This window comes from Manduca sexta, chromosome 28 (assembly GCF_014839805.1).
Source record: "Manduca sexta isolate Smith_Timp_Sample1 chromosome 28, JHU_Msex_v1.0, whole genome shotgun sequence".
Classification (NCBI taxonomy): domain Eukaryota; kingdom Metazoa; phylum Arthropoda; class Insecta; order Lepidoptera; family Sphingidae; genus Manduca; species Manduca sexta.
In genome coordinates, this window is record NC_051142.1 from 9,649,916 (window position 1) to 9,666,591 (window position 16,676).

Here is a 16,676-nt window from a genome sequence, read left to right on the forward strand (position 1 = left end):
ATATTCGGCTACATGGTGAATGAAGGATTTTATTTTAAAATACAATAATTATTCAACATGTGAAAGCTTTTCATTTTATTTCGAGTCCTCATTTTAGTCTAGCCTTTTAATTATAGTGCTAAAATGTTCACTGTATATTGTGAGTTGGATTGATAATGTGGACTCGAAAATACATTATATGAATTTTATCAAAGTAGTATTAGCGTCGATTCCCACCCAGTAGAATTTATCGATATCGATAAAAAGTGCTCACTACTATGTATTTTGTTCAGTTGGTAGTATTGTTATTTGACGTTCCTGACGTATTCTTCCGTGATATTGGTATTGATACGCCATGTAAATTCGATTTTATTACTTTGTAAAGTCCTGTCTCTTAAAACGTAGTGATTATATTCTCTTTGTAATATATGCCTAAAGAGAATTATATGATATATGCCAGATACATGCTACCAAAAAGCATTCATTTAGTTTATTTGTCTATGATTTATAACACTGTTTTTTTTAAAATTATTCATACTTATGAATGCATGTCCTTCAGCCGAAAACTTAAATTTTAAACTCCAGGCAGTGTTGCCAAATGGATAGCAGTCAAAATACTCAATTTTCTATTTTATTAGCATAAAGGAAATGGAAAGGTGGTACATGTCGCTAGCTTAAATGGCTATTGGTCCCCATTTGCAAATTTTTGTCCTCTCCAAGGTACTGTATTGTTAGAGTTTTACTATGATGTTCATGATGATGTCGCTGACATGACATCTCGAAGTAGGTAACTGAAAGTCGGCCAATCTTATGAGTAGGTGAAGAACATAAAAAAAAACATAGAGATCCTAAATTTTCCATTTGTCGCTTTTGAAACATAGTCAAGAACTAACAATTACCTCAAATCCCTTAAAAACATTGATTATTGCGCAAACCTTTCGAGATAGCTATAATGGCGGAAGGGCGCCATTCGCTATGGCCCAAATGGCGATTGAACGCTATTCGCAAATTCGCCGACGTACGACTGGATTTCAGTGGCTAATATCGAATGTTTTATGAGATGTTTTAAATTACCATAGATAATATCTTGACATAAGCACGTATCACAATAAATGGAACTTTCTATGTATATTATAATTCTCTTTACTGGCAACTCAGTAATAAAAAAATGAACACCAAATACCGATCCTTGGCCCCACGCGATTTTTTCCAGTGCAAAGTGATAAAAGGCGTTAGTTTTTAAATAGTTCTGCTGGGTTTCGCAAAAATGTATAAGAATAAAAAGGACGTTGATAAGCACGTAGAAAATTTACTATCTAAACTTACTCCAAAGGAGGTAAGCGGCGTAAAATGTAAAATTTTTGCAAGGATGAAGCATCATGACGTATGTTTTACTTTATTGGTTATTTTCAGTTCAAAACGCGAGCATTTTCCGTTGCGCGATTGTATTTCGAAGTGGGAGACTATTCAAATTGCCAGAAATATGTCGAGCAATATCTTACTCAGAAAGACAATAACGCAGCGGCGTTCAAATTACTTGGACAAGCTTTGCAGAAATTGGGACAAAAAGAAAAGGCATTAGAACATTTTAGTACCTCATTGGATATAGATCCTGCACAAACCAGCACCATCCTCGATGGTAAGTACTACATCACTTTTGTGCTTTGCTATTAGATACCCACATATTATTTAACATCGAAATCATGACTGTTCATATTGAAATAGTAGAATAAGTACAAAAAACTGATTATGGCATATTTAGTTTTTTAGATGATTAAAGTAAATCGGATAATATTTTTATAAGGTGGATTCGGTTAAGATAGGATAAGTGGTAAAATGGTATAACGTCAAAATACCTCGAAGCTATGGTTAGTTTTTAGTTTACGCTATATAAGCGGTGACATCGTTTCGTTTTGCTCTGTGCAGGAAAACAGAAAAGCCAGATTTCAATCTTCTTAGCACTGATAGGGACTTATGTCTTGTGCATCTTACCATACTAGCATAAGAAGCATTATTAGAACAAAGTCCGAAGACATACAGTGAACATACAATCTTTTCTCAGAATTTTTAATTTCTTTAATTTAATTGTCATCTAATTTTAAGCTTACACAGACACAATTGAAAAATGATTATATTATCACATAATGCAGCTATAATAATAACCAGTTTAATGTATAAAACAATGGTATCACTTAAAATTTTATGAAAAAAAATATTTGAGCCTTCTCTCAAGTTATTGTAAAACCATTCTACCTGAGCAAAATGCACTTTACTTGAATTCCCTAATAGTATGTTTCAGTATTCAAATTTTCTAATTTTATAAAAAATTTTGTTTTAGTTTGTGAACTTCTCGCAGATAATGATGTTGTTATTGAACCTGGAATAGGAAAGTTTTGGTGTGAGAGAGCTGAAGCTGCATTCCCAAGACATCCCATAATTTTTCGCCTACAAGAAAGACTTGCAACTGTTACAAATACAGACCCAGAGGCACTAACCAAATTATTAACTGCTGAACTGGAAGCTAGACCAAAAGATGCTCAACTTCATGTCCGTCTCCTGAAGCACTACTTGCACAACAACAAAGTAAAGGAAGCTTTTGAACACAGCTGTAACATTGAATTTGGTGGAAATACTTTCTTAAATTATTATGCATGGTATGAAACTCTTGTTGAAATTCTTAAATATCAGCACAATGGCAATGACTGGCTATTTCAGCTATTTATCTTGACTATAAGGGAAAAAATATGTATGTTGAGTTTGACAGAAACCCCAAGTGGTACATCTAAAAGTTTAGTTGAATCATGTGAGCTTTTACATGCTTATGATCAAGCCATAGAGAGTGTAGCCAAATTAGGACCACCATCGAGCTTTGGAGAATTTCATGGTAGTTTAGTACAACACCATAGAGGGCAATTCGCTCTCCATGCAGCAACATACTTGCTCAAAAAAGCCAAGAAAAACCAATTAGGTTGGAGAGATGCTGTGAAATTGGCAGCTCCATTAATGTTGACTGCATGGCACACAGTCCCACTGGATCCTAAAGTAAATTGGCTTAAACATTCTCCAGAAAAACAAACAAATGCTGTTATTCGTTGGTACTCTGAAGGCACATATAGATGTTCTCAAGCAGGACATTATCTAATACAATGTACTCAAGACAGAAGTCAAACATTTTTAGACCAAATTTCCCAATATTGTTCTGTCACTCATTGGAAAGCTAAGCTTTATGAAAACATATTTACCAGGCAAGAACAATTAATGAAAATAAAATCCTCACATTTTGCATCTAATGATTTTGCCACCCCGCCTCTTCGATTACCTCGTAGAATTGAAGTAGAAGCATATGATGCTGATGCACAAAAACAGTATGGAAATTCCTTACATCATTTTGTGTGGATGCTTATGAATTATAAAAATTATGCACAGTTTAAATGCACACTTTTTGATATGCTAAAGCCAATCAAGAACAAAGGTGGATTGGAAACATTGAATAAATTAGATGTATATGCTTTCCTGTTCTGTGCCTGCCTTACAGCACAACAACAAAAATCTCGTAAAGATGTCTACATATCTAGTGAAAAACCAAATTTGCTTCCAGCAAGCATAACTGATTTACTTTGCTCACTTACTCAGATGAAATGGTGGGATTGTGTTTATAAATTCAGTCAGAATACACTAGGGACTGAGTTAACAGACATACGTTCAACTCTTAGTCGTGGTATGGAAGTTGTGCGTTGTGTTGACAATCATGGTCTGGATCCTGAACTTTTATGCATTCTTGGTCAAATATTTGATAAAATAGCACAATCAACTACTAACATTGATGAAAAAACACATGTAGAAATGAGAGCTCATTTGTATTATTCATCTGCTATACCAATACTTGAAAAACTTAAAAGCAAAATGTCTATACAAATTCCTGAAATAAGGATGTTTGATTATACACACAAAGAACTAGGTCCCAAAGAGCTTAATACCTTAATTGAGGAGAGCAAATTGTATGTGGCTGTTCGCTATTTCAATGAATGTGAATATGACAAAGTCATTGAAATTCTGTCAAATTTAACATCACCTAAAGCTTACTACTATATTGCACAAACTTATAAAAATATAGCATTAGAAGAGAACAATGTATCTAAAGATGCTACACCAGACACAAATTTGAAGTATGCATCTTTGATGATGAAGGCAAAAAATTATGCTTATAAAGCATTAAATAAATTGAAAGAAACAGAAACAAGTCAAATGCAACCATTGTATGTTGATACTCAGGAATTGATTGAAAATATCCAGACTTATTTGAATAAAATGGATGTGGAATTTTCTGATGCTTTGAATTATGATGCTGATGATAAATATCTATCGGATGATAATATGTCAGAAAATCCCTTACCTATAAGATTCCAACATCTAAGAAATATTAGTTCAACCCCCAAACTTCAGCACAAATTCAATTCCACAAATTACCGCACTGCTGTTGAATCACACACATTGAACAGGTCCCATATTGATCAGCAAGTTCTGGAGAGAATAGAGAGTGAAATAAAGAATTTGCATAAAAGGGATTTGACAATAAATGAATTTATGGAGCAAACGAAAAATTGGTTTGAAGAAAATCGAAGGTTTGGAAACCAGATTATGAGCACTATTCATTCTGATATTCAGAACACTACAGATCAATTTAAACTTCTAAAAATTTCAATAGACCAAGTAAAAGATCAGATAGATGCCTGCAGAAATGAATGCAAAGATGTTGGAGAATTAAAGAAACAAATAGCAGAACTTAAAAAAGAAGTTAATAAATTAAAAAAGTCTTCATCAGAACAAACCATTAATGAGGGTGATTTATATAATTTGGAAGATGAGTATAGAACCAATGAAAGTACTTCAACTTTTAGCACCCAATTACCATTTACACCTTCACAAGTAATTCCACCTTTAAATCAAAGACTTGTGCCGCCTTTCCATGTTGCACCCAACCCATACCAATTGTATGGACAAAGTCTTTATAATCTATATAATCAGTATTCTCAATTTGCTCAGCCAACATCGGTGGCGCAACCTATTTTTGATCCCACTAGACCTCAAGTAAACTATTCTGGTGTGTATCCTACCCCAGATCAAATGTATTTAGATGTAGCTCATTTAGTTCCTCCCCCAAACGTCCCAACAGCGCCAATAGTTCCCAACATTCAAATAGGTCACACCTTACAATCAACAGCACCAACAATTCCAGTTACAACAACTATAGCTTCTGTTGCAACAACAACAGCGTCTGCCACCCCTACATCACATGCAACAACCAAAACAAATATTAAAGAAACAAGAGAAATTCCTCGGTCATTACCGGTTAATGTTGTAATCACATCTTCTGATCCATTGCCTACTTGTACTACTGCACCAGCACCAATACTTAGTGTTACAATTCCTCCTAAGCATATAAAGGGAACTCCGCATAATTATCAAATACAAATGCCATCTGTAAATGAGTCAAAAGTAATTACACCACCTATATTCAGCTTCCCATTGCAAGGTAATAAATCAAATATCACCACATCAACTGTTACTTCATCAATAAATTGGAATCAAGCAACAACTTTCACTTCTGCTCAAATTACTACGCCAACTAGCATTAATTCAATGAACAATGCTTCACCTTATAAAAATGGCAAAAATTCACTTGAGGAATCAAAAACTGTGGTAGATGGCGTCAGTACTTCACCCAACACTAGCCTTAATAAATCTAGAACTCTATCTGAAAGAAGTAATACTTCAGTTGAAAATTATGATCCCTGTCCAGACTTTAAACCAATTGTACCATTACCTGCCGAAGTCAAAGTAAGAACTGGTGAAGAAGATGAGACAGTTATATTTGCATCCAGAGCTAAATTGTTCCGCTTCATTGATAAACAGTGGAAAGAAAGGGGACTTGGTGAAATGAAATTATTAAAACATAATGTTACAGGCAAAGTCAGGGTTTTAATGAGACGTGAACAAATACATAAAATATGCGCAAATCATATTATCTCTGGTGAAATGGAAATTAAACCAATGAAAAATGAGACAAAAGCTTATTTTTGGGTGGCTAACGATTTTGCTGATGAAACTGTTGTTTTAGAAAAGTTTTGTATTCGGTTTAAAACCGCAGACATTGCTCACGATTTCTATACAACATTTGAAAAAGCCAGACAAGAATGTTCAACTGCAGTCACTCAAGATAATACAACAGGAATGACATCAACTACAACATCTAGTTCTAAACCACTGGATAAAGTTGAGACTCCAATAAAAGAAAAAACCGAATTTTCCTTCATGCCTGGAAAAGCTGTGGTTGGTGGATTTACATTTAGTAGTACACCTACTTTCAAGCCCGTTATTGAGAACAAAGCACCTGATACAAAGTCTTTAGAGTCAACTCCAGTAAGTAAAGGAAATGTATTCAGTAGTTTAACTTTCAAAACTACTGCTTCCAGTGCTCCACTAAATAACATATTTAATCTTTCATCTGCTACAGCTCCTAGCTCTAGTGTTGTAGCACAAACACAAAAAGAAGAAAAAACCAGTAAATTAAATACCTCTGACACTGTTGAAGAATTTGAACCAACAATTGAATTTAGACCTGTTGTACCACTCCCAGCCTTAGTAGAGCAAAAAACTGGTGAAGAGGATGAAATTATTTTATTTGAACATCGTGCCAAGCTTTTACGCTTAGATCTATCTACAAAAGAATGGAAGGAGCGTGGGTTGGGTAATATTAAATTGTTAGTTCATAAAGAAAACAACCAAAAAGTTCGACTGCTGATGAGACGAGAGCAAATAATGAAGGTTTGCTGTAATCACTCAGTTACTAAGGACATGATATTCCAAAAGATGGCGAATATGGACAAAGCTGTAACATGGTGTGCTAAAGACTTTTCAGAAGGTGAACTAGTGACTCAAACATTTTGTTTAAGATTTAAAATGGTTCAGACTTGTAATGCCTTTGTTGAAGCTATAAAATTGGCACAATCTAAAATGAAAGATGAATCAAAGGCAGCGAAAGAAGAGCAAAATGTGGCTAAACAAAATAATCAGATTGGGTTTGGTGACAAATTTAAACCTAAAGAGGGCTCCTGGAATTGCCAGACATGTTATACAAATAATTTAGAAAGTTATCTGAATTGTGGTTGCTGTGAACAACCAAAGCCACAAACTAGTACCAACCAGATTCCTTCAGTAGACACTACCTCAAAAAAAACGACTACTGATAGTGCTGTGGTATCTGGTTGGGGAGATGCTTTTAAATGCAAGCCAGGGTCATGGGAATGTAAATTATGCTTCGTTTATAATGATGCTAGTGTAGAAAATTGCATTGCTTGTGAAAATCCCAAAGAATTGGAATCAGGTCCAAAACAGAGCACAGATAACACTCGAAAGTTCAATTTCTCAATACTTAAAAAAGATAGTTGTGAAGTTAATAAAGAGTCTACACCAACACCTGCCATATTTGGTTGGGGTGATCAGTTTAAACCAAAAGAAGGTACTTGGGAATGTAAGAATTGTTTTATTAGAAATGAAAGCAACACTGTCAACTGCATTGCCTGTAAAATTTCTAAAGATCCAGTTTCAAACAAGACAGAGAATGACACTGTAAAGTTCACATTTGGTATTCCCGCATCTAATATACAAAATAATGGAAGTTCCACTTCAATATTTGATGGCACTGGCACACATAAATTCAAATTTGGAATTCCATCAACTGTAAATGATGCGGCAGTTAAATCCAGCCCTGAAAACGTAGTAAATCAGTCATCATCTATATTTACTACACCAAAAGCAAGTGCAGAAAATGAACAGCCCCTCAATTTTACAGTAAAAAAGAATGATGAAGATAATAAGGTGGACATAATTCCTAAGGCATCATTACTGCCTACTCCACAAACAGACAGTCATGTGTCATTTGGTGCTAATGAAAATGCCACATTTAGTTTTGTCTTTAAACCTAAAACTCCTATCAAAAGTAAAAGTCCAATGAAGTCTCCAAAAAGTCCTGGTGAAGAGAGTGATAGCAATGAATATGCAGTTGAAGATGAAGGTCACCACATTCATTTCAATCCTGTTATACCTATGCCAGAGAAGGTAAGTAATATACACATGAAATTTAAACAATAAAATATTTTTATCAATAAATATCACATAATATCATGTAACTATTCAAATTCTATTTGGTGAGGTATTTTCATTTCTATTTCTGAATTGACAAAAATTATTTACTTATTATGACAATATTTATAATCAATTTAAGAAGGACTCACCTAAAATTACGAAATACGTATATATAAAAATTTTACTTGAAATACAAATGGGATATATATATGATGACTGATTTTGCTTACCTAACTACCTGATAGATTTCGATGAAATTTGGTATGGTGATAGTTTAAAACCCTGGGAAGGAAGGTTACTATTATTACGGGCATATATACACTAGCGGGATATTTAACCCAGAAATAAAAATTCCACGAGTGCCGGCAGAGCCACAAGCAAAATCTATTTCTCTTATTATTGTGAATTAAATGTATTAGGTGTACGATAATGCCTTTTGTTAAATAAATAAAAAAAAGATCTCGCGCTCTTTAATAAATTATATATTATCATATAATTTCCATGTTTGATTTAGGGCTCCATACAACAAAATCTTTTAACCAATAAAAGGTTTTGTATTTATATATTGAGAGAGAAATAACAGAGAACACACATAAAAAAAATGTCATTTGTTAAAAGAATATAGTTTTAACTTATTGAAATAACTTTTGTAATTTTTTTTGATAATTGACAGTTTTTTTCTTCTAGGTGGAGGTTATAACTGGGGAGGAAAATGAAATTGAACTTTATGGCCATAGAGCAAAACTATATCGGTTTATTGCAGGAGAGTGGAAAGAACGTGGTATAGGCATTGTCAAGATATTAAAACACAAAGAAACAGGCAAATTAAGGTAAACCCTAATCATATAATACTTTGTTAGATGAGGGAGTAAGTGAGAAAGAAGATACATGATGGTTAGTGATCACCTCGCCCTTAAGAATTCACAGTGTATGACGTTTTTTTCTTTTATTCCTAGTTTTTCGGTCTCAATAGAGTTCTCCAATTATTTCAGTGGTGTTTTGTTTACTTTATATTGTGTTAATTGTATAAGTACACGAGAATATAATATAACATAATATAGTATAATATACCTATAGCTTTAGTTTCTTAAATATTAAACCTAAGTCCATTTATTTTAGCTTGCATGCTTTATAATCGTGTAGTCATTATTTTAATGTGTTTTTTTAGGGTGGTAATGCGAAGAGAACAGGTACTGAAAATTTGTTTAAATCATGCATTCACTCCTGAAATTACATACACACCGAAAGATGAGAAAACTTGGCTTTTTGCTGCCAATGATTTCAGTGAAGGAGAATTAAGTTTACAACAATTCTGTTTGAGATTTGCTAGTAAAGAAATTGCATTAGAATTCAAAAAAGCAGTTGATAAAGCAAGGGACGTAAAGCCTGTAGAAGGCAAAGATGAGGCAGATAGATATAGTGAAAGCAAGGACAACAATGACGAAAAAGATACGCCTAATGATGATGTAATCTTTGTTAGCGAAATAACAGCCAGTGTGGAAGAAAAACAAAAAGCCAAAGAGCTCATGCTTCCAGAAAACTTTTATACATACAAAAATAAACCACCGTGTCAAGGTTGTCGTGGTTGCAAAGAAGATAACGGCGACGCTAAGTCAGATTTGCCACCTAACACATCGACTGAAATGATAACCCCAGGCACAACACAACTTTTGACCACACCAGTGAAATCTTTAACAACACCATTCCAGAGCCCTGCTAGTTCTATGTATGGCACACCATCGAATCCCGAAAAAACCTTTGATACATCTATATTTCGAACTCCTTTAAGTACAAGTGGTTCTAACTCAAAGCCTACTGTGCCTGCAACAGTGTCGTTTACGGGAAGCGATACAAATAAAGAAAATACATTTAACCAACATGCCACCATTTTTGCTAGATCCATGGACCAAAAAGCAGGATTTGAGACGCAAGAAAGTAAACCGTGTACCTTGTTTGACGCAGGCGACTCCCAGATTACTAATACTAAGACTTCGATAATTGCACCACCAAAACTAAACATAATTACCACACCACCTAAGAGTGAAAGTACTGAAAGTAAAGCTCAACCAGAACCTGTCAAGCCAATATTTAGCGATGCTAAGTCACTATTTAGTAATGCTAATTTAAGCACTTCAAGCAATAAATCTATATTTGATTATTCAAATGATAAAAAGGCAGATAGTGCAAATGGAGAAGTAAGATCTATATTTGGTGAAGAAAGCCAGAAATCTGTTAACATCTTTGGCAGTTCAACTCCAGGAAGTATATTTGGCTCAGGGGCTATTGTGGGTAACATTATGAAACCTAGCCCCAGTATCTTTGGCTCAGGTGCAGGGTCCACATTTGGTGCCTTGGTGTCTCAAAATAAAGAATCTGATAACAAGAGCATCTTTTGCAACACTGAACAAAAACTTAAAACAAATACTGTAGATGATAAGAAATCAGAAAATAATAAGTCTCTTTTTGAAAGTGGGTTATCCTATGAAGCTTTATCATCCACTGCCACTAGTGCCTGTTTCCAAAGTAAGTTGAAATAAATATTATACTTTAGTGCACATTTCATTTACAAGCCATATGATATTATGTGAGTAATTTTTTTTTTCATTTCGAATTATTTTAGAAAAAGCTGATTTTCAATGGGAGGGTGCTGGGCAGCAACTGTTTGGTGGAATTCGGAAAAGTCCCGGAGATGGATCTGGCGACAAAGCAAAAAGCGAGACTGGTGCAGGAGATGACACTTACAGGACATCCGGTGCAGACGAGGAATACGACCCGCATTATGAACCAATAGTGCCGCTGCCCGATAAGATAGTCGTAACTACAGGCGAGGAAGATGAAGTGAGTTTTTATATGTATTTAAAGCTTTATTGTAACTTTATGTTCACTATCAAGCAAAGGATACACGGCATTGTATTTATTATATGCCGTGTATCCTTTGTTGGAGGTCCTTAAATAAATAAATGAAATAAAATAAACTATCGTTAATGTTAATGAATAATAAAAATATTGCATATAAGTTTGGTTTATCTAACATATTTTATGCTCATGGGATTTTTTGTAAATCGTTATTTGATATTCCCAGCAAAAAATATTTGGTGAACGTTGCAAGCTATTTCGCTACGATCACAAAACTCGTGAGTGGAAAGAGAGAGGTGTAGGAGAACTGAAAATTCTGTATCATCCAGAAAAAAATACATATAGACTACTGCTACGAAGGGAACAGGTACAATTATTTTTTATTAATGCATTTCACGGAATTAATATATTTATAAGATTTGGCAGTGATTAAGCAACAAATAGTACATTTGTAAACCTATAAAAGAGACTTAACAGATTTTGAAACCACATCAAATGACAATTATTTGTTATTTAATTCTATTCTTGCTTTTAGTATAATAGTATGCTTATATTGTAATGTGATTGTAGGTGCTAAAAGCCGTTTTGAATATGCTGCTGTTCATGGACTTGGAGATGTTCCCCATGAAGACTTCGGACCGAGCGTGGAATTTCGTTGGCATGAACCACGCAGAAACGCCATCTGGCGAAACCGAAACACTCGCCGTCAGATTCAAATCTGTTGAATTGGCCAACACCTTCCATGAGAAGGTCACTGAATGTATAAGAGTAAGTAAATATATAAGTATATATATCTCCAGGTTTTTTCCTCGCTTCTTTTTTGGGGCACGTATTTCTTGAAAGTTGTCCATAATTTTTTGTACCCCCCTCCCTTCTTGTACTTTTTAATGGCGATATTTTCGAAATTTCCTTTAGGGGATATTTATTATTTATATATTTTGATATATTTTTAAAATGTTTCATTTTAGAAATTACAAGCGGCGGCTGCCGCCTCAGTAAGTGAATCAAAGGAAGCTACAGTCACACCTGCTCCGTTATTGAGGCTACCTAAGCATTTAGAGGACAGTGCTAGAGCTGACAGCGTTATATCGTCTAAATCAGAACAACCCCTACAAAGCACAGCAACTGTCTCGGAACCTGCAACAACCACAGTAAAGACTGAACAGAATGTTGGCAGTGGGGAGAAATCATTGCTGACAGATTATTTTAAACAAGTGCACTTCCAAGAGCCGGGTGTGGAGGAGGAGCACTACGAAGATGAGGAGGATTATGAACATGATTATGATCACAATGATTACGACGCTTATTATAATGAAGAGGTGACTTATGTTTTATAAATATTGATGATAGCTTTCTGCCTCAGCTTTGTCCCTAAAAATCTCGTTTTACAATATACACCGTCTCGTAACTTTCCGATTTCTTACTGAACCACAAACCCTAGATATTGCGTCGATTAAAGCTGAATATTTTTCAGATTTAAATTCCATAATATCTACAATCATTCCATCATACGATTTTATTGCATTAAATATAGATATAGATGATAGCAAATTCGTGATGATATTTGCTAATACTACTTTAAAAAATTTGCTTTTTATTTGCTTTGCTAATATTAATTTAAAATTCTTTTTTATTTTTACGATTGAATAAAAAATAGTGTGGTTTTATAAAAGATTTTTGATTCGCAATGGGTCATTACGGCAAATTTTGTTATTACAGGAGGAAGAAGACGAGGAATCAGCTGCGTACTATTCGTGCGACGGCGAGGCGACTATTAGGCAGGGCGACATTGAGAGCAAATGCGAGCAGGCGCGCATCATAGTTACCTACGATCAGGAGATCTACTCGCCCAAGATCCTCGTCACCGATGCCCTCACCGGGGAGGTCATAGCCGACATGCTCATACATACAGATACGGAGTTTCTGGTATATTTTTAGCTATTATGTTCTTTTGATATATATATATGTGTGTGTGTGTGTGTGTGTGTGTGTGTGTGTGTGTGTGTGTGTGTGTGTGTGTGTGTGTGTGTGTGTAAAGGTTTTATTGTTATAAATTGTATAAAGTTATTAGAATATTTTTCGTTATGTTGCTTTTCCACGCTTCAATTTGCCATATTTTAATTCCACTTTTTACTCATCAATTGTTGATAATGCCAGTAATTAATGGTAATAACTTTTATTCTAGTTATATGTATAGTTAAAATATATTGTGGTTCTTTATAAATCATGAATTGTTTAACGTGTTTTTGTGGTGTACAGTTATCAGGCGAGAGCTGCACGTGGTCAGGCACCGACTTCACCAGTAATGATTCAATCAAGAAGACCGTCAGTGTGAACTTCTACGACAGCGACATAGCCATGCGATTCTACGATAGTTGTGAGGTACTATTTAACATTCTGGAATTCATTTACCCGTTTTATCATCAGTGGTCCGATGACGGGCGATGTTTGTTTTCCTGAATACATATTTTATGTTTAGATAAGTTCTTACCATCACTGCCACATTAAGCTTAAGTAAAATTATTGTCAGCACTTGAGTTTCGACATGTCTTTAATAATGCATTTTTAAGAGAAGTGTAAATAAGCAATTATATGACCAATATACCAGAGTATAATGGTACGTAGACCACCTCCAGATACATCGTGTCTTTTTGTCTTCTATGAAGATATCGTAGTGTGTTGCAATTACGTGAGTCAGTACCAATACAATAGCTATGTAATGTTTAAATAACATATTGTACTTATTGTGGTTATAACTTAATTTATTTTAAAATATCGATGGCTCCCACGCACTAGGAAATAAATCAAAAAGTATGATTTTATAGGAGAGCCGTTTAACAATACTTACACAGTAGTATCGAAAATAAACTCGCTTTCACTCATAAATTGCCTTTTTCTATCAAAGTTTAATATCAATTCTTACTTCGGGAAATGTTCTTATTAGCAGACATCGACGATACCACCCATAGTCGCATAAAAGCCGAAAGATTTTTGTAAATACCGTTGAATAATGATTCACACATATCCTACTGTTCAACATGTCCAATTCAGTTACGACCACAACTGTGAGCCGTAAACACTTACATATCAGCATTTTAATAATATTGCAAAGGACTTATACCCAAAACAGCTGGTCTGGTAAAAATTGAGAATTTGAACATAAATGTCGGACATTAGGTGACTATAGGCTGCATTGTCGTTGTTGATAGTTTATCTGCATGTTTATGTCGATTTTGATATACCTACAAAAACGGATACTATATTTGTGATATAAATATCGCATTATACTGGTCATTTACTTGAACGAAACACTAATTAATATGAAGTATAATAAATATGTTTCTTCTATTGTTTCAGACCAGTAAGGCTGCAACATATTCTTCAACGGATCCCGAATCTTAGTAAACTTTAATTTAGGATAAAAAGTATTTTAATATTTAATAATAATTCTATTTTCGATTTAGTATGTAGACCCAATAATATGTATTGATATTGGGGCTGAGAAAAAGTTTGAATTTATTTAGAATTCCATTGTTGCTACCATTATTCATTATTAGATGGCAAATAATTTCGATAACATTGCTAAAATATAGCCATAAATGTGATTGTGTCGTGATTGTCGGTACATTGTTATAAAACTACACGAAGGAATTGTGAAACATGTTAATTATATCTCGAAGCGCTTGTTTATGCGAGCCACGGTCAGTGTACATTATTACAATAGTTTAAGTTTATGAATAACAAATATAATTATGTTCACTTTACGGGAGTGCGATTTTGTTTTTGTGGCTACAAAGTTATAAACGAGCGCTAGCTATATATTTTATTGTGCTAGTTTTGTTTCTCTAGTGTTTGTAACAACCACAAAGAGGTCTAACCAATGTTTGTTTATATTTTGACATTGAAATAACTACTTTGATAATACAAAGTTTATAATTTTATTGTGTATTTAGTAAATTATTTAATATTCATGTTCCTAGTTGGTTAGATCTTTTTGTACTTTTTATTGTTTTCTATTTTCATGTAGCTGCGATTTATAGAGATACAGATGATCCTTAGTTTTTAAAAATATAATAATCAGTGATGATTTATTACTTAATTCATAATTTTCAGCAAAATCCAGTGGTATTGCATGATCAACAATTTTGAAATTTTTATTACGACGCTCCCGTTGATCATGGAAAAATGTGATATTTTCTTTCTTTAAGACTGCAAATTACTTTGTATTTACAATAAGTTCATTATGTGGTATGATGACAAAATATTATGAATTTAGTAAGCAAATCCTTTGGATATAAAATGAGTAAAGGATTAATAATTAAAAATGTGATTAATCGATTAAGTATTCGTTCCAAGTGTCGTTCTGCTGTATTTTATCTCAATAATATGTATAATATCCTTTCCTCATTTTGAAAGTTTAAAATGTGACATTATTATTCTGGAAATTTAAATAAATGTTAGTAACCAAATCCATTGCATTTTATAAAACAACATAATCAATTAACCATTGTTATAGCTGAATGCAACTTTATACCTCAGCCTAGAAATTAAAACTCGAATTTGCATACAGTTAACTATAACACAGTAACTAAAGGTATCATGTTATTACTACTTATCGCTATTACTAAATAGGGATAAGTAGTAATAACATGGTAGATATTATTAGGTGTCGTTTTACGATCGCTTTTTGTTGGAAATATCAAAAAATTATTAATATAACCTGTCTTGTCTTGACTGTCCATGGGCCCCGGGAGTGGGGCGCAAGTGGGTGCATGTGCATTCCCCTGCCCAGAAATAAATTGCAAAAAATATGTCACTGAATAAATCTGCAACCATGGGAACTATCGACCAGAGATGTCTTTTTATGATAAAGCATTTTTAAAAATCATGCGCGATTTGAATTTGTGAAAAAATTGTAGTGATATTATTTAGGATAGTGCGTAGGTGCAGATTCATCTCCCTAAAGCTAATCTTGACGGCGTCCATGTGACTGTCCAAACGCTAGTGATTTCTCACGATAAACATGTGAAAATTAACGGCACGAGCATACGGCTAACACAAAAGTTGCGAACGCATCGGCTACGCAAAACGAAGTGATTGCTTTTTGTCACACTACTATTATAGCGCTGTGTCTGAACACGCTAAGCGTGTGCTTCCACAGTTCACGCTTCTGTAAAGATATTTTCAATCACACGTCTTACACTCGAAATTTGTCCTTAAACTGTCCGCAACTGAAGTGTTCATCTTAATTAGATTCAAAATCAAATGAGTAGTCTTAGCGCGATACGTCAACGAACAGATAAAATTGTCATGTCACGGACCCGGGGCCGGGGAGATGAAAATACCTTTTTAGTGGTCGCCTGACGCGTCGACGTTTGTCTCAATATGTATATTACTTGGTAATTTAGAGGCTAGGTAAGTACTTATAATAAACGACAAACACATTTTATTTATTTCACTCTTCAAAGGATTTTTGTACCACAAGTACCACGGGCATAGCTCCCGCCTTATCGGCTATGTCTCCGATACCGGGCTTTAGGTGCCCCCGTAGGCCCTTACGTATATTAAACTAAGCACGCGCCCAAAAGTTCGCACTGCCCTAAAGGGCCGCCAGTAAATTTTGGTATAGGGTCCTTCTATGGCAAGCTATGCTACCTATCCTTTAATGAGTTATACCTATACTTTCGTACCTAGTC

General features: G+C 34.3%; 1 protein-coding gene across 1 annotated transcript; it reads left to right on the top strand.

Moving 5' to 3' along the window:
- The first annotated feature begins 1,114 nt into the window (after nucleotides 1-1,114).
- LOC115445128 (E3 SUMO-protein ligase RanBP2) lies at nucleotides 1,115-15,449 on the top strand. The gene is made up of 12 exons (XM_030171239.2): nucleotides 1,115-1,315; nucleotides 1,393-1,618; nucleotides 2,318-8,097; nucleotides 8,812-8,954; nucleotides 9,293-10,647; nucleotides 10,745-10,962; nucleotides 11,207-11,347; nucleotides 11,551-11,748; nucleotides 11,949-12,299; nucleotides 12,700-12,906; nucleotides 13,240-13,362; nucleotides 14,338-15,449. Exons 1-12 carry the CDS (start codon nucleotides 1,247-1,249, stop codon nucleotides 14,380-14,382), a joined length of 8,856 nt encoding a protein of 2,951 aa, XP_030027099.2. The 5' UTR covers nucleotides 1,115-1,246; the 3' UTR covers nucleotides 14,383-15,449.
- Nucleotides 15,450-16,676: the final 1,227 nt, after the last annotated feature.